The 19,290-nt window shown below is 40.1% G+C and overlaps 1 protein-coding gene across 2 annotated transcripts in view; it reads left to right on the top strand.

The window, feature by feature from the left end:
* PPP4R2 (protein phosphatase 4 regulatory subunit 2) overlaps positions 1-17,828 on the top strand; it is a 47,615-nt gene extending 29,787 nt beyond the window's left edge. For both annotated transcript variants that reach the window (XM_058678500.1, XM_058678499.1), the window contains exons 3-9: positions 96-266; positions 10,121-10,214; positions 12,861-12,898; positions 14,848-14,922; positions 15,181-15,324; positions 16,231-16,508; positions 16,744-17,828. In XM_058678500.1, coding sequence (XP_058534483.1) covers positions 96-266; positions 10,121-10,214; positions 12,861-12,898; positions 14,848-14,922; positions 15,181-15,324; positions 16,231-16,508; positions 16,744-17,063 — 1,120 coding nt within the window. In that variant the 3' untranslated portion in view covers positions 17,064-17,828. The remainder of the gene's footprint in view (positions 1-95; positions 267-10,120; positions 10,215-12,860; positions 12,899-14,847; positions 14,923-15,180; positions 15,325-16,230; positions 16,509-16,743) is intronic.
* The last annotated feature ends 1,462 nt before the right edge of the window (positions 17,829-19,290 follow it).

The raw sequence follows: 19,290 nt of genomic DNA, 5'->3' as shown, positions 1-19,290 counted from the left end.
AGTCTCATCTCAGAGTAGATTGTCTGTATTTGTGTGTTGTATTCAAGAGTTGTAAAGCTACGTGATTTTATGTTTTGTCAATGTTTTGTTTATAGGATTCAGTGGTCGCAATTTAAAGGTTATTTTATCTTCAAACTGGAGAAAGTGATGGATGATTTCAGAACTTCAGCTCCTGAACCAAGAGGTCCTCCCAACCCTAATGTCGAGTATATTCCCTTTGATGAAATGAAGGAAAGAATACTGAAAATTGTCACTGGATTTAATGGGTATGTACTTAACTCTCTTTTAAATATTTTTTACAAGGCATCAATGGTTTTTCTTTTGCTGTATCTGGTTATGTGGTATTGATTATCCATTAGAATAACTTCAAGGTTTATAACGACATGATATTTATGGATTTTTACCTTAAAGTATTCACAGTGTCTAAAAGTAAAACTTGAATTACTTTTGAGTTTAGTGACTTTCAGACTATAGCTATGAAAGTGGAAATATTGTCAGGAAATATTTTAATGATATTTTCTTATTTATGTTTACTGTTATGCCAAATTGTATAGAATGTATATGTCATTGAGGTTGTATTTATTTCTAAATGGTAAATAATTTAATGAAGTTATTGTTTAGTAATTTTTTATTTAGAATTTTTTTTGAGGATTTTTCTCGAATTATTCCATCAACTAGTAACCATTTTTAGCTTCTTGTAAACACTAAAAACAACAGTAAGACACTCTGCCCATAGTACCCGTGTGGCTGTTTCTTGTGTCTGCACTTTCAGAGTGCAACAGAAGTTGAAGTGCTTAATTTTCCACTTAGCCATTTGGAATGCGGAATGATAGTCCCACATATTGCTCATTGTGGACATAATAAATGTGAATTAATATTTAGATATATGTTTTGTTTGGTGAAGTTTAATGTCTAGTGTCCTAAATTGTGAGTGTTTCAAAGCACAGAATTTTAAACAAGATGGTGTAGTTAACTTTGTTAAAATTCACACTTGTCTGTTTTAAGTTTAGGAATTTTGCTTAAAATATCACATTTTTATGCTCTGGTTTCTAGTCTATTATCAAAGTACATTTTTAGGGGGGGAAATTGTAACTTTTTCTTTGAGATCAGTCTGTTACTGGAGGAGCGGGGGATTGGTCAGATTGTAAAGGAGATATGTTTTTCCCGTGTACCATGTTGTAGTTTTAGCTTGTAAGTTTTTTTTTAATTTTACTTCTTTTTACTATTAGCATTTTATGATACAGTTTCATAGACCCTGGGATTTTCTTTATCCCCTCCCCAATTCCCTCCCCCTTCACTGAGTTCCCCTATATCATTAATATAGTATAGTTCTTCTTAATAAATAGTCACATGTCCATGGACAAAAGGCAGAGTCCAGCATCTTAACTGTCAAGATATAGTAAACAGTTTCAGTGGGAGTCCATCTTTGTTTGGAAGTAGAAATGCATACTGTATTGTATCCTCACATCTGGATATGAGTCTCCATTACACAGTTACTGTACATCCCGTTAAATGAAAAGCCACAATACAAAATCAACAGGAAGAAAACTAGAAATTTACAATGCCATGAAGTTAAATAGTGTACTATTAGATATGATAGTCTCTTACACATTTACTGTACATCCCCTTAAATGAAAAGCCATAAACAATCAACAACAGGAAGAAAAAAAAAATTAACAACAGCAAGAAGTTAAATAACATGCTACCAAATGCCTGATGTGTTGCTGAAGAAATGAAAAAGAAAATCAAGAACCTTCTCGAAGAAAATGATGTAACTGTATGATCTATGAGTCATTGAAGAATTTAATCAGAAGAAATTGTTTTGTGGAGATGAAACTAACAAAAAACATCAAAAACCATGAGATATAGTTTTTGCTGATCTTTGTTGGCGAAATGTGTCTCCTGTAGGCAACAAATAGATGGATTTTGTTTTTTAATCCAGTCTACTAATCTGACCTTTGATTGATGAGTTTAAGCCATTTACATTCAGGGTTAATACAAATATGTGGTAATTTGATTCTGTCGTTTTAGCAGTGGGTTGTTCGTTGATTTAGTCTTCTGTTATTTTACTGGGATGTTCTTCGCATTTGCCTTTGGTTTTGTTGGGTGCTATTCCTTTTCTCTGTCAAGAGAACGTCTTTAATTATCCTTTGTAGGGCAGGTCTGGAAGAGGCATAGTCTTTGAACTTTTCTTTACTGTGGAAGAATTTTATTCCATTTTCAAAGACAAAAGAAAGTTTTGCTGGGTACGTTACCCTGGGCGGATAATTTTTTTTTGCTTTTAGAATCTGAAATATGTCGCTCCATTCCCTTTTGGCCTGTAGAATTTTCTGTGAGAGGTCTCCTGTGAGTTTAATTGGCATTCCTTTATATATGTCAGTTTATTTATTTATTTATTTATTTATTCTTCATTACAAAGTCAGATATACAGAGAGGAGGAGAGACAGAGAGGAAGAGCTTCCCTCTGATGATTCACTCCCCAAGTGAGCCGCAACGGCTGGTGCTGCGCCGATCTGAAGCCAGGAACCTGGAACCTCTTCTGGGTCTCCCATGCGGGTGCAGGGTCCCAAAGCTTTGGGCCATCCTTGACTGCTTTCCCAGGCCACAAGCAGGGAGCTGGATGGGAAGTGGAGCTGCCGGGATTCGAACTGGCGCCCATATGGGACCCCGGGGCATTCAAGGTGAGGACTTTAGCCGCTATGCCATTGTGCTGGGCCTGTCAGTTGATTTTTTTTCACGTGCACATTTAAGGATCTTTTCCTTGTGTTCAATTGAAGAGAGCTTGATGATCATGTGTCGTAGTGAAGATCACTTTTGGTCAACCCTGTTGGGAGTTCTTTGCCCCTCCTGGATCTTGTTTCCCAATTCTTTCTCTAGATGATGGAAATTTTTCCTTATTATTTGATTGAATACACTTTTAATCTCAGTTTCTCTTTCTGCACCTTCTGGGATTCCCATAACTCTTATATTTGACCTTTTAATAGTGTCTTTCAATTCTTGAATACTTTTTTGGCCTGATCCAGCTCTTCTTCCAGCTTTTTGTTTGTTTCCTCCTGGTGACAGGAAATATCTTCTAATTTTGAGATTCTTCTGCCTCCTTCATTTTTTTTTCAAAGACTTATTTTTAAATTTTTATTGCAAAGTCAGATATACGGAGAGGAAGATCTTCCGTCCTATAATTCAATCCCCAAGTGACCACAACGGCTGGTGCTGATCTGATCCGAAGCCAGGAGCCCAGATCATCTTCCAGGTCTCCCACATGGGTGCAGGCTCCCAAGGCTTTTGGATGTCCTTGACTGCTTTCCCAGGCCAGAAGTAGGGAGCTAGATGGGAAAGTGGGGCCACCAGGATTAGAACTGGTGCCCATATGGGATCCCGGGGCATTCAAGGTGAGGACCTTAAGCACTACGGTATTGTGCCGGGCCCCTGGTTATCAGATTCTCCTTGTGGCAGGTTTCTAAGCTGTGTCACCCAAGGACTACAGTTCAGTTTTACTTATTGCAGTAGGTACACAGCTGTTTGTTTGCAGTCACTTGTATCACTCCTCCAGTGATTTCCAGGTCTGGGTTAAATTACTGTTAAACATTTCAGAATAGATGTTTCTGAATCTGTTTTCTCAGGATCTAAATCTTACTCAGTGATAAATATTTTCTAGGTTTAAATTTACTTTTTAAAATTCATTGTTGTTGGTATATTAAAACATGTTTACGGTCTTAATTCTATTTTTCTGTATTGATTTTTTTTTACTATAAGAAGGCTTTTTATTTTACTCGTTATCCAATTTAGGAGGCTAATTCTTAAATTTTACACGTCTCATTTCACAATATTTTCAATTGTAAAACGCCAGAATTTCTGGTGTTTAATAGGAAATATAGGATACATGTGAATGAATATTTGTGGATGTGTCTGTTGAAGTGTTAGTCTTTGGTAAAAAAAAAAAGAATGGGGTGGCATCTTGCTTGAAGCAGTGGTGATAACATGGCATTGCAGTGGTATTTCTGACTTATAAAACCAAACGGTCATCAGAACTGTGAACCTGCTAAACCTTCGATAATATACTTAACTCCCACTTAAATATTTTAGTACAAATCAGGCTATTTTATAAAAGAAGAAAATAAACTTTCCATGCATAAAACAAGAGTGGGTGGCTATTTTGACACTGATCTTTGAAAGATAAGAGAGCAAGTGAGAGAGAGTGATTGATGTTCTGCTGTTTCACTCCCCAAATGGCTGCAGTGGATGAGACTGGACCAGCCAAAGCTGGAAGCTGGAAGCTGGGACTATCCAGGTCTTCCACGGAGGTGCCGGGGCCTAATGGCTTGGGTCGTCTTCAGTGCTTTCCCGGGGCATTAGCAAGGAGCTGGATCGTAAGTGGAGCAGCTAGGACTTGAACCTGCCCTCTTGACATCATGGTAGCATATCTGGTTTTATGGTCATCTCTAGATTTTCACTCTGAAATAGTCTTTGTACTGTATAATATTTTTTCGTGAGGAAAGTTGCTTATATATTGTAAAGATACTGAACTGATTTTTATCTTGTAGACAGTAAGATGTATTTTTTTTAAATACCTGTTTCTAGTTGAATACCTTAATATGTATATATTCAGGATATTTTTGTAACAGTGATGCAACAATTTTAGCAGGTTATGATTTATTTTAGTCAGATTATGATCTGGTTAAAATATAATGGAAATTATGTCTTTAGATTTAGCAATCTGTTTTTGAAGTCCTCTTAAAAATGTATTGGATTGTGCTTTATTATTATTTTTATTTGAAAGAGTTTCGGAGGGAGAGAAAGCGATCTTGCACCCACTGGTTCACTCCCCACATGGCTGCAGTGGGCATTGCTGAAGGCTGGAGCCTGGAGCTTCTTTCAGGTTGGCCGTGTTGGTGCAAAGACTTAAAGACTCGGGCTGTCGTGTGCTGTTCGCCCAAGCCCATCAGCAGGGAGCAGTGAAGCAGCTCCCAGTGAAGACTTGGTACCATGGGATGCTGGCATCACAGGTGGAAGTTTAGCGTGCTGTGCTGTGGCGCCAGCCCTTTTATTTTGGTTTTAATATTCTCTGTTCAGTTTAGTATTTGTTTTACTTGAAACGCAAAGCTTGAGTGAGGAAGAGAAGAGTGTGAAGTACCTTCCCTACAAAGCCTTCATTTGGGTTAGGCCAAACTTAGGAGTCCAGAATGTCATCTGAGTGGCAGTGACCCAAGCCTTTGAGCCGTCATCCTCCTGGTAGAGTGAACAATATTAGTAGGAAGTTGGATCCAAAACTGGTAAGGATTGTGTACCAGCCAGTGTCTTAACAGCAGACTTTTTGGAGGGCGGCTCCCAAACCCTCTGTGTTTTAAAAATTTGAGAAAGAGACACTGTTCTGTTTGGTTCTTCAAACAGTTGCCACACGCCATAGCCAAGCCAGGTCAAGGCCAGCAATGACCTGTAAGCCAGCTGTTCATGAGAATGGCAGGAACCTACATATTTGGGACACCATCTGCTGCTTTCCAGTGACGTCAGCAGGGAGCCAGATCCAAAGGCTGGAGCATCTGGGATTAAAACCAGGCACCAGATGTGGGCCATCGCAGGTGGCGACCTAACGTGCTGGGCAGTAGCACCTGACTGAATCACTGCTTTATGTCTTACATGTCTTTCTGTGATGTTTAACAGCTTTTGTGGTATTTATTTTTAATAATAAATGTGGGTGGATTATTGTTAAGATAAATTTCTAGTGAGAATATGTGTGATCCTATTTTTATTAGATTCATTGGTTACTTTGGAGTTAAAAGTAATTTTTTGGGAAGTTCATTGTCTAGTTGAAGGGCATAGGCAGTCGGTTGATTGACTGCCCAGCTGCCCACAGCAGCCAGGGGCTGGGCTGCCCTGAAGCTGGGGGCCCTGGGAGCCCTGGGAGCCCTGGGAGCCTTGAGCTCTGTGTGGGTCTCCTCTGTAGATGGCAGGAACTCAGCGAACGGGCCTTTGCTGCCTCCAGGTACATTAGCAGGAAGCTGAGTTGGAAGTGGAGCAGCCAAGACTGCAAAGCCACACTCACATATGGGAAACTGGCACATCCAGCAGCAGCTTAACTAGCCATACCAGAGCCTGTGCCCTAAAATACTTTTAAGGATAGGGTAATACTTTTGGTTTATTTTCATGTGGTTCATGTCTAAATTGTTTTTTCTTCCATGATCTGGATCATTCATACCTAGGGATAAGATGCACGAACTACTTTTAAAATATTGCAGGCACTGATAGGATTCTATGCTTAGTCACGGTTATTCTTCATGATAATATAAGAAATGCATGCTCAGAGTCTCTGATTTGTAAATAAGAGCATGAGTAAAGTTTTTTAGTTGGATAATTTGTTACACACACACACACACACACTCAGTGCCAGCTATGTCAATGGTGTTTTCAGTTCCTTGGTTTCCAAATTACATTATAAAGGCAAAAAGATGGCATTGCAGACTGCCCTACTTGGGATCCTACTTGAAAAGCCTCAGAAGTAGTCATTGCAGAATGTTACGTTAAACAAACTGAAATGTTTTCCCACGGTTATTTTACCAAACCTGTTTGCTAATGGACATCTGTTCTCTATTGTGTGCTACCCCCATTCAGTTTGAGTTTTTGTTGAGAGTGGCCCACGTACTCCTCCACCTCCAGTTTCGCTTTATTTTTAGCATGTGTATTTTAATTTAGCTAGTTCGTTTTTTATTGGGAAGAAACCTTAACATTTTCAGGAGTAAGAATGAACTGTGTTGTCTGCTGTGTCTAGTGAAGAGCAGCAGGAAGCATACTTGCTATAGACAGACCTAGTACATTGATTGATCTGCTTTCTTCATGTGTGGCTTTTTAAGGTTTATTTGTATTAGAAAGGCAGAGAGAGAGACTCTTCCATGTGTTGGTTCACTCCTCACATAGCTACAATGGCTGGAGTTAAGCCAATCCAAAGCCAAGAGCCTCTTCCTGGTCTTCTCTGTAGGTACGGGAGCCCAGGGATTTGGGACATCCCCTGCTGCTTAACTGGGACACAAACCGTTGCCCAGATGGGTGCTGGTGCTTGTAAGCGGCAGATTAGCCAGTTGAGCCATTGTATTGGCTCCCCCATAAGTTGCTTTTTCAAGTCCCACTTCAAATGAAATGTTTTCAGATGCAGGTTCATTTGCCTGACATTTACTTTATTCTCTTTGGCACTTGTGCACTACTTTATTAGCTTTGATTACTTGTCCGTTGTCATTATTTTCAGGTCTGTCTGTCGTGCTTGGTTGTGTTTTAGCTGCTTATGTGAAGGAAGAGTGTTGTTTGGCATTTTATCACCATCTAGTGGATAGATGGCAAAATAACTAAAAGCGTCTGAAAATTCTTGAAGAATGTGAGCTAATTTATCATAGGCTGATAACTGCTGGTGCTGCTATTAAAACATACTTTATTCCTTCTATGAAAGTAGCATTAATATTTGCCAAAATGTAAGCTATTAATAACTGACTACAATTTTACTTCCTTTCCTAAATAAAATTGGGAATAAACATTCAGTATATCAAACAGGAAGTTGAAATATTCATGCTAAAAACTTTAAGAGAAAATAGGATTTGGTGTAAGAATTTTAGTTTGAAAAGGAAGGGCACAATTGAATGATAACCATTTAAATGTTTTTCAGTTCAGTACTGTTTGGAAGCCCATAGACTTCTTCAGAGAATGTGTAGATTCTGTATTCTCATTGTGTTGCTGTGAGCAGGTTGATGAGACTAGCTCAGGTGTGCTGATGGTGTTTGTGTGTGTGAGACCTGGAGAACAGTGGAGCAGAAGTGGGCCTGGGAGGCTGATGTGTCACTACTGGAATTTGTCATTGCATGGCCTGGAAAACATTCATGGAAATTGTGTTATTGTCTAAAAAGATTTTTTGTAAGATTGATTTTTAATTTTTATTGGAAAGTCAGATATACATAGAGGAGGAGAGACAGAGAGGAAGATCTTCTGTCTGATTGTTCACTCCCCAGTGGCCCTATGCTGATGTGAAGCCAGGAGTCTGTGGGTCTCCCATGTAGGTGCAGGGTTTCAAGGCTTTGGGCCACGCTTTACTGCTTTCCCAGACCACAAGCAGGGAGCTGGATGGGAAGCAAGGCCCATATGGGATCCTGGTGCACAAGGCGAGGACTTTAGCCACCAGGCTACTATGCTGGGCCCGAAGCTAGGCATTCTTTAAGCTAGATGCTGACAGGCTGAGCCAACTGCTTACCCACTTGCCAAACACCTACCTTTGTGATGTATGTTTGCCAGTTTTTTTTAAAAAAATACTGATTTATTTATCAGGACGGCAGGGATATGGAGAGAGGAGAAAGGTTTTCCCGTCTTCTAGATTTCACTCCTCAAATGGCTGCAACGGCCAGTGGTGGAGCAGGGCAAAGCCAGGAGCTTCATTTGGGTCTTCCGTGTGAGTGCAGTAGTCCAAGCACTCAGGCCATTCTTTAAGGCTCTTCTGGGTACGTTAGTTAGCAGGGAGCTGCGTCAGAAGCAGCGTAACCAAGACATGAGCCTTCACTCATGGGATGAAGGGTTAATCCATTATGTCTTAACTCTGGGCCTGTGTGCATGTCCTCTATGAAGGTTTAAAGTCCATTTGTGTATATGCAAATAAATGCATATTGAACATGATGTATGTGAAGAGGTCTTGTCCTTTTAATAAGCTTCCAGTCAACCAGGAATTTTCTTTGTTTATGGAGAAACATCTTTGAGGGGAACCTTTAAAAGATGCTTTCCCCACCATTGATACGGGTCTTTTTACTTTTCCTCCTGACACGATGGCAGAGGGTCTCAAAGCCCCCTCCCATCACTAGGACGGGAGTCTCCTTTCTCAACTTTTCTAATATATCTTGCTTAAAAAAAAAAGAAGCAGCAGCTTCCAGTCAAGTATAAGAAGTGACATATATTTGGGAAACTGTAGTTGTTCTGTTGTGATAGTTGGGGGTTTCCAAATATGTGTCTTCATGTGAGTGGGCAGAAAGGAACATGTGAGCCTGCTCGTTGACCATTAGTCATAGTGTTGATGAGCTTTCTGTTATCTATTCACAGAATTCCTTAGTTGTGTGTGTATACTTCAGTGTGCGCAGATTTCAAAAAGGAAAAGAATGTCCTTTCCCAAAAATTCAAAGGAGTGTCCCATACAGTCATGAAGAGTGTCCCAGTTCTATTAATCGGGCAGATCTTTGCTTTCTTGTGCAATGGCTTTTGTCCGAACAGTCGCTTTTTACCTTTGGATTTGAATGCTTATACAGGAGGGTTTGATTCTTGCACTCTTAAATAATGTAAAAACATCATTTTCACACAAATAGCACTTACTTTACACATTTCCAAAATTTGTTGTAAATTTTACGCTGGCTGACTTAGTATAAGGACACAGGAATAGTATCGATGCGAAGAATAGGAAAGCAACATGTAGTTTAATTAAACAGTGAACAACTGGGATTTTAAATGTGGGACATGATGGACAGGGGGTTTAAAGTACAGAAATTGAATTTGAGTCTTGATATCATTATTTAATAGGTGTTTTATCTTGCAGGAGAAAGTATTGTTCCAGACTGCCTATAAAAACTAAAGACCTTTGTGAATACTAACTCTCAAATTAAAGCTTTTTAATCCTTCTTGTAAGGGGGCTAAGATTTGTAGGGCAAACATTGAAATCTTTAAGACTTACGTCTGTTAGTGCTGCTCACAAAGTGTTCAGTTTGTAGTTCTGATGAATGCACATGGTTGTATGAACTCAAAACTTTATTTAGAAATAGGTTATTTTAATTCTAACCCAACTCAGTTTTGTATTTGCTACTAGCAAGTGAATGTTGAATTGTGGTGAAATTATTTGGCAAAGTTAACGGGATTTTTATCAAAATATTGAGGACAGTTTTCTGGATTTTAAGATGGATTAAGCATGAAGTTTGTATGCAAAATTGTTACTAATGGAGCAGAAATGTGTTTAGAATACTTCATTGGAATAATTTCTTATTAAGACAAGTGTTCTTGTTGTCTGTTTTGAAATGACTTACCATTCATTCCCTTAGTAATACACATGTGTGAAATAATGTTCCTAATATCTTGAGATAAATTAATGACCTCAAAGTGTAAAATTATTCTTTTGCAGTATCCCTTTTACTATTCAGCGACTATGTGAATTGCTAACAGATCCAAGAAGGAACTATACAGGAACAGACAAATTTCTCAGAGGAGTAGAAAAGGTATTTTATTATGGCTATTACATTAAATGACGTGTATTTGATAACTGATACAGATTTAATGAAAGCACTAAATGATTTTGAGGCTTTTGTTCCAGAATTTGTTTTCAGTTGTCATTTTGAGTTTGGGGAAAACAGTTTATTATCTCTTGGATATTCATAATATCTGTCAGTATGTTAAAGATTCTGAGAAGTTGAGATTTTAACTCCGCATGTTTTGTAGCTATGATTTCCTGTAGAATGCATTCTGGCTGCTCCATCATCCTGATGTAACTATGGCCAGTGTGACTTGGAGGGTGAGCCTGCAGAAGGAAGAAATACCTCCTTTGCTCTGGGCAGCTTTGTGTCTCTGCCTTTCAAATAAAGGAAACGTAAGCAAGAAGGAAAGTTGAAACGATAGTTAGTTCTGGTTGGGATTAAACAAATATACAACAGTAGCAAAAAATATGGTTTGGCAAGTCGGCCATCTCTGTTTAGCAGATAAGGAGCCACCCTCTTTTCAGGCTGTAAGCTGGATCAGGACTGAAGAGCCAGAACTGCAGTTGGTGCTCTGCTGTGGGGTGTCACCATCCCAGACGGGCTTCACCTGCTGTACAGTGTGCACTGCTCAGAGCCTGTGCTGGTAATCCATCTCAGTGTGCAGTAAGACATCATTTACATTATCAGCCTTGATGATGTATACTATTCAAATTAGATATTAAGTAGAAAAAAGTAGGTCTGATATTTTGTGGGGACGTGGATGTTAATAAAGTGAGAACGTTGTGAACAGAGAAAACAATTGATTTTAATGCATGAATAAAGGATCTTGTGGGAACCTGGATTGGACCAGTGAGGTACTGACTCTCATTTGATGGTGGATCCTAAAACATAGTCCAGCTTTCATTTTGAGGTTCTGATGTAATCCTTACTGATTGACAGCAGTTTTTAGGCTCTTACTGGAGTATGTTTCGTTGAGTCTTTATAACCTCAGTAAATATTCACAAAATATAGGAGACTAATGATTCATCAGTAGTTTTTACCTTAAGGACTTTTTATTTTTATTATTTATTTATTTGGAAGGCAGAGAGGGAGACTTTCCACTGGTTCACTCCCCACAGGGCCACACTAAAGCCAGGAGCTTCTTTGGGTTCCCGGTTGGGCCCAAGGGGCCAAGGACTTGGGCCATGCTCTGCTGGTTTTCCAGACCATTAGCAGGAAGCAGGGTCAGAAGGGGAACAGCCTTCTATAAGATGTGCCCATATGAGGTGGCAGCACCACAGGTGGCCGCACCACAGGTGGAGGCCTAGCCATGCTACACCATGGCACCAGCCCTAGACTCTTAATTTTTAAGATTATTTATTTATTTATTAGAAAGGTTATAATGGAGAGTGGGTGGGGGGAAGAGATGGGTCTTCTATGTTGTTATTCACAATTGCCCACACAGCTAGGGCCAGACCAGGTGGAAGCCAGGAGCCAAGGGCTTTACCTTGGCCTCTTTTCTGTGTGGCAGTGATCCACCTCCTTGGGCCTACCCTCTGCTACTGCTCAGGTGTGCATGAACAGGGACCTGGGCAGTGGTATGGAGTCACCAGGACTTCCAACTGGCATGCCCAGTACTGCTGCACCATGGTACTTCCCCTTACTTTGTGTGGTTTGTAAAATTTATTATGTATTTGAGATGTGAAGGGAGCTCTCTCCCTGAATTCCTCCCTCCCTCCCATCTGCTAGCTCATGCTCCAGTACACTTGGAGTGGCTGGATCTGGGCTGGGGTTTGGAAACAGAATCCAGGGGGTGAAGATCAGTATATCACATTAGTTGTGCCAGGAACTGCCGGCAAGTCAAGACCTTGGTGTTTCAGAGCTGTGAACCTTGGACCAGGTGCTTTCCTCTTAGTTTCCCTTGTAGCTAACAGGGCTCTGTGCGAGGTCTGACACCAAGCACAGGCTCTGACTCAGAGGAAACTCCCGGGAGTGTTGACTGCAGTCATGAGAGAGATTACTCAAGATTCAGGTACGCTGCAAAGGAAGGTGGCATTCTCCCTTCAGCTGTGAAGCTAAATAAGGTCTGGCTTGGCTATTATATAAGAGAGGTGAATGTACTTGGCCTAAGCACTTCAGGCTAAATATGTAAAACACATGGCTAAACATGTAAAACACATGGCTAAACATGTAAAACACACGGTCATACGTAAAACACAGCTTTACACACAGCTAAACATGTAAAACACACAGCTAAACATGTAAAGCACACAGCTTTACACACAGCTCTGCTCCACTAGGTTGGAGCTCCAGACCTGAGGGGAGGAAACGAGCAAAGTGAATGGCTTAGGGTGTTTCTGTTCGTATGTTTAACCATTTCTTCTCTGTTATTAGTGATAAGGGAATGAATAGAAATTTAATCCACCAGGATGCTTTTGAGAAGTGTCTTTGTATTTACTAAATGACTGGTTTTTGTTAGTGGCAGCTCTCGCAGATACAGGCAGAAAAAAGGACATTGGAAACAGTTGTCTCATCTACTTTCCCTCATTCCTCGACCCTTCTGTAATCTGTGGTCCACATGGGCGTGCGTCCTTCTCAGCTGTGTAAACATCAAAATAAGATGAATGTGTTAAAGCACAGAAGGAGAAGCAAACTTTGTTTATTGTACATTACTGATTTTTCTTGTTGCAGAACGTGATGGTTGTTAGCTGTGTTTACCCTTCTTCAGAGTAAGTACACAGTTTTCTGGTTTTACTATATTGTTCAATTGTAGTTTAATCTGTTTTGTTAAAATAGGTGAGTTTGTTTTAAATATAATTAAGCATGATGACATTTACAAATACGCCAGACCTGCCACCCATTCCCAAAACTAGAATGTTTAACCAGTCACATTGCCTGCCTGTATACTTTTTCTGTAAAGTGGTACTTTACTGTGCTTTTTAAAAAAAATTCATTTATTTTGATTGGAAAGGCAGATTTACAGAGAGAAGGACAGAGAAAGATCTTCCTTCTGCTGCCTCACCCCCCAAATGACCACAACAGTTGGAGCTGAGCCAATCTGGAGCTAGGAGCTTCGTCTGGGTCTCCCATACGAGTGCAGGGTCCCAAAGACGTGGGCCATCCATCCTCTGCTGTTTTTCCAGGCTATGAGCAGGAGCTGGATGGGACGTAGAGCCAGCTGGGACACCACCCCATTTACTGTAATGCTAAATCTGTTGTCTGCAGCTTGCCATCATGGACCCCAGGCACCCCAAGGCGCCAGCCTAGAAGCCTTTCAGGGTGACACTACATCATAATGCACATTTGGAATAGCTGCTTGCTGCTAGTCTCTCTATGTCATCCTTGTTGTTTATTATAGCAAAGTAAAATTCAGTTCAAGGCAAATTTCCTTTCTTTTTTTTTCCCCAAGATTTGCTTATTTTTATCGGAAAGTCATATATACAGAGAGTAGGAGAGACAGAGAGGAAGATCTTCCATCTGCTGATTCACTCCCCAAGTGGCTGCAACAGCCAGAGCTGCACTGATCTGAAACCGGGAACCCAAAACCTCCTCTTAGGCTCCCTCCCTCATGAATGCAGGGTCCCAAGGCTTTGGGCTGTCCTCTGCTGCTTTCCCAGGCCACAGGCAGGGAGCTGGATGGGAAGCGGGGCCTCCAGGATTAGACCCAGCACCCATATGGGATCCTGGTGCGTGCAAGGTGAGGACTTTAGCTTGTAGGCTATTGTGCTGGGCTCTGGACGAATTTTCTAAACGGTGGCACTGTTAGTATTCAGAGCAGAGTTCTTTGTTGAGGGTGAATGCATGGGGAAAAATATATGGGAGGATTAACAGTGTCTCTAGACTTTAGCCCAGTGATGCCAGGGTTGTTCCCTCTCCATATGTCTTTATACATTACTCAGTATCCTGTGGAAATGTGAAAGGGAGAAGAGATTGATTGCCTGTCCCTCCCCTCCCCGCCAACCTCTTTAAGGAGCTGTTGAATTAAGGGTAAGCTGTTGGGCTTGGTGCCATGGCTTGATTGGCTAATTGTAAGTGTTGGGTTCCCATATGGGCACCAGTTTGTGTTCCAGCTATTCCACTTCCCTTCTTGTGGCCTGGGAAAGCAGTAGAGATTGCCCAAAGCCTTGGATCTTGAACTCAAGGGGGAGACCAGAAAGAAGCTTCTGGGTCCTGGTTGTGGATCGACTCGGTCCTGGCCATTTCAGCCACTTGGGAAGTGAACCAACATATGAAGGTCTTTCTGTCTCCTCTTTACTCTGTTTATAAACAAAGAAACTTTATACTCTGTATAATAAATAAACCTTTAGGAATTAAAAGTTAAGCCATTTCTACTTTCATAGAAATAACAATGACTTTTTAGAATTCTCAAGAGTATACTTTTGGTATTAAAGGAGTCTCATGTTTCTTAAATTTTTTAAAAGATGTGGTAAAGAATTGCCTTCATTTATGAGCTAAAACAGTGTTTCGCCAGTGAGCATGTGGGTTTTTTGTTTGTTTGTTTGTTTGTTTGTTTTTAATTAGCAAAGATGTGAAATCCTGACTGGGAGCTGTTTCCCCTGTATGCTCGTGGTGTGTGACTATTCACTTTGAAAACTTGTTCTGTTTAGAAAAGACAGTGAATTCTTTAAGAAACACTTGTACACCCCTGATTCTTAAACACTGTTTTCTTATCTTAAAGGAAAACCAATTCTAATAGTTTAAATAGGATGAATGGTGTTATGTTTCCTGGTAATTCACCAAGCTATACTGAAAGGTGAGATTGCTTTTTAATATCCAAAGATCTTGCAGTTTCCTAATACTGAACAGCAGGCTCCATGTGCTATTTACCTTTGGGCATTTTGGTGGGGGGTATAGGATGTATTCATGGAATTAGTTAATTTCACAAAGCATGAATCTGAAAATAAAGCTGTAGCAGATATTTCTGTGAAATGTTTATATAAACAGATTTTAGTGGGGATAGTAGCCTTAAAAAACAAAATGGAAAATGAGACTTTGATTTATCTCACTGCAGGTCTAATATAAATGGGCCTGGAACCCCCAGGCCACTTAACCGACCAAAGGTTTCTTTGTCTGTCCCAATGACAACAAATGGGTTGCCTGAGAGCCTAGACAGTAAGGAGTCAAACTTACAGCAAAATGAAGAGAAAAATCACAGGTTCGTATGGATTTTATATTACAAATTAAAGCAAGTTTATTGATGGTTTTCAACATTGTTCCTTATTATTTACACCACTCTAGTCACCACTGTACAGCCAGGAGTTGTTCATATCTGTGGATGCAGTTGTCATATCAAAAATACCTGTGCTGGGACTGTCTGGTGCACATGGATGGGCGGTACCTAGAGCGGCTATTTGCATAGGGGCTCCATGGCATGGAGAGTTGTATTAACTGAGAAGTCACCTACAGATTAGAATGTGTACCTGACATGACAGGCACAAAGTCATTTTACGTAGTAAGAGATGCGAGCATCTGTAGGTGTCACGGTCCTCGGGTCCCGGCAGCAGGTTCCTGCGCACTGAGAAAGGCCTGGCCATTGCTCCGCACAGAGAGCCGAGTCTTCTGTGGTTTATGGAGTGCGGCTTCTGTGGCAGCTTTCCGTGTGCTGAAGGTTGAAAGCTGCCGGTGGGGAGAATGCATGCAAAAGGGTTTTAAGAAGGAAAGATCTCTCCTTCTTTGTTTTGTTCGTTTTTTTCTTTCTCCCTCTTTCCCTCTTTATTTCTTGTTTATCCTGAAAGTTACTTGGGAAAGTGTCTTTGTAAATAAGTTAAAAGAAAACTTTTTCTGCATCACACTAAAGGGAAACAAGACGAGGGGAGAAGACTGAACAGTTGGATTGTGGATGCATGTTAGGCTTACTAGAGAACTGCGTAGAATGGTCACTGTCAGCCAGATCCTAATTGTAAAACATTTTTAAAATTGACATTATTCTCTTGTACTTTCTCTTTATGTAAATGCTGCAATTAATTTTGAGATGAAAAGGCAATTTGAGAAAAATTATTAGACCTTAAAAGATGTAGGTGGGGAAAATAATCTTACTGATGATACTTTTAAAAATTAACAGTGACTCGCTAGCTTCTGAATCAGAAGCGTCTTCAGTGAGCCCTACGAAAAATAAACACGCAGAAGAAGATGCCGGAGACGCCGAGGGCCGGGAGGTGAAGAGACTGCGGTTTGAGAAAGAAGGGGAAGTGAGGGAGGCAGCCAGTCAGATGGCTTCCAGCGCGAGTCCCTCGGCAGCAGGGCCGGAAGGCTCGTCTTCACCTCAGGGTAAAGACAAGGAAAGCCGCGGCAGCAGGCAGCACTGTGCCGAAGAGGAGGAGGACGAGGACGAGGACGAAGGTCTGTAGGAAGGGTGGCCTGAGGAGAGGCTCTCGTTCCTGCCTGGCTTTTCCTGAGAGGATCTAATGCAGTGAAACTCCTCATAGTGCTCGTGCTGGGCTTGTCTCCCTCCGCTGTGTGGGTGCAGCTAAGTTCCAGGGGCTGTGATTTGAGCTGTAAAATAGCAAAGTTCATGAAACAAGTTGAGGTATTTTAAAAATAAAATTTTAACTATAGCACATTTGCTTATTTTTAGAGTCTTTTATGACAACAAGAGAAATCCCAGAAAGAAAAAATCAAGAGAAAGAATGTGATGATGCATTAACTGTGAATGAAGAGACTTCTGAGGAAAGTAATCAGATGGAGGATTCCCCTGCGTCTCAAGCTGAGAAGGATTCCCGCTCTGAAGGTAGTGAAGATCCAGGCCCTGCGAGCAGCGGCTCCAGCTGCCAGCAGGCAGGCGGCTCGGAAGGGTCCAGCAGCTCCAGTGAGACTGGAGAGCTTCTGTCGGAGTCTTCCATGGAGAATGATGGCGACGCTGCCCAGGCCCCCGAGGAGCCGATGGAGCAGGACTGACCGCCAGGGGCACCGAGGTGCAGGCCTTCACGTACAGTTCTGGTTTACACTGTAGAAAACTCGGATGTGAGCAAGTGCACCTGCAGCTTTGCAAGAGAAGCAGGTTGCCACGTACTGTGAGGGGGAGTCCTGAAAGGTCGTACATGTGAGGACTCTGAATATTTCTGGGTCCTACTCACCACTGACTGTTTTTTTGGTCTGGTCAAATCAGTGGTTTGTGTATAGATTTTTTTTTTTAAGGGTTAAAGTTTTTAAACTGGAAAATAATAATTATAATTTGAAAACTTAGTTGAGGTGATCACATTTAGTTTATACATGTGCAAGAAAGCTCTTTGTCTTCTCTGTGAACGCTCTGGCCGTTTTCCTGTTTTGGTCATAGTTTCAATATTTTAACATGTGAATTGTAGGGTTTCATGCTGGTTTCCAGGTTTTATTGTTTGTGTACAATGGAACTTTAAGTCATATATACATATATATACATATACATACATATATATTATTCTAAGGGGGGAAATGTTATATTTTTCTGTTTCTATAAGAGATGAATACAGTGGATACTTTTTCTATTGGTAATGATTGAGTTCACCTCTTTCAGAAGGCATTTTCTTTCTCTTCTGAATAATTCAAATAAAATCTGGCCCTTGTGAAACCCTGGACATCTTGTCTGTTGAAATAGCAGGTTAAACACATTCCAAGGAATCTTGAAGCTGCAGTCCTTGTGTCTGCTCCTGAGGGGCTGGGGAGGAAACACGGCTGTTGATGAGAGGATGTGCTTGGAACTTGGTCCCAGTAGCCTGCTGTGTTAGAGAAATGGATGCTTCAAAGCTGATAGGAGAGCATCTCAGAAGATCCAGGCAGGTCCCTTGACTTTTTGCTTGCTTTCCTACACATTTCTTTCTAAATTATTCTAGAGTACGCAAATGTCAATGGTAAGAAACACCACTGTACTGGAAAAATTAATATATTGCTTTAGTAATGTCCCTGAGCTAAGAAGGGTGTTAGGGGTGCATAGGAACCACCATAATTTGTATGACATTTTGAAGTAAATTAAATATTTTTGAACATACTTCTTTGACAGCCAGTGTTATATTTTTCAAATCAACACAAAGCACAATGATTACTCTAAACTCAGCATTTTAAAATTCACATATTTAAAGTCATGCGAGCTGCAACTTCCCTGTCGAAATTACTGGCTGCCAAATTTATACCTGTTTCCTCAGCTGTACTTTTTGATATTTAGAATTTTTAAATTTGTGTAAAGTAGATTTTGTAGGCTATCCTGTGTTCACTGCCTTTGTGAAGCGGTATATCATTGTACAATTTCTGTGTGTAAACTGAATGCTTGGGCTTTCAATACAGTATTCATATAAAGCAATAAATATTAATGTTATATTGGAGTACATTTTTATCAAAATGTGAGAACACCTTTTCTAGTGTCAGAAACCTGAAGTACACAGATAAACTTACAAAAATGAGGAAAAGAATTCCTAACCTTGTCTCATATTTGGGCAATTTAGAGAGATTACAAAATTTTGCATTTTAACAACTAAACTTGCTGTGACTAATAATACCAAAGTGATTTGAGTCCATTTATGTTTGTAGGATAATAACATACTACTGACTTGCTCACAGCAACTGGATAAATATATTTATGAATATGTCTAACAGTTGAAATAAAAACTGAAATGAGTTACTGTACCCAAGAGGAGTAAAAGCAAACACTGTAAATTTTTAAAATTTTCTTGCGAAAATATTATAAAGTTAATTTTACATGTGACATTCATTTGTAATGACCTATTAATCTTATCAAGCGATATTTTGCCAATGAGAACAGATTTTAAGCATTTTAAGTTTGGAAACTTTTGAGATTTTCTTTAGAATATTTATGGAATTCCTGTCAATAAACGTATTCTTTAAGATCCTGTGACCTTTTGATATTTTTTATTTTAATTGTGCCATGGACCATTTGTAAACTTCGTCAATTTATTTTCATTGGTTCTAAGTTGAATATTTAACATCATGACTTCTGAGGTCTGTGGTTTTATTTGTAAACTTGCAATTAGCTATTTTTTGCAAGGGCAAATGTAGTTCTTTATTAAATAAAGTACAATAATGGTGAATGTACCACAATGACACCACTTAACTCTATGAGAAATCCTGCATTTTAATCTATAGTTTAATAGTGTTAATATTTATTAGATACTCATTTGTTGGTCATAGATCTAAG

The sequence above is a fragment of the Ochotona princeps genome, chromosome 21, assembly GCF_030435755.1.
Source record: "Ochotona princeps isolate mOchPri1 chromosome 21, mOchPri1.hap1, whole genome shotgun sequence".
Lineage (NCBI taxonomy): Eukaryota > Metazoa > Chordata > Mammalia > Lagomorpha > Ochotonidae > Ochotona > Ochotona princeps.
This window is presented reverse-complemented; position numbering and strand designations above follow the sequence as displayed.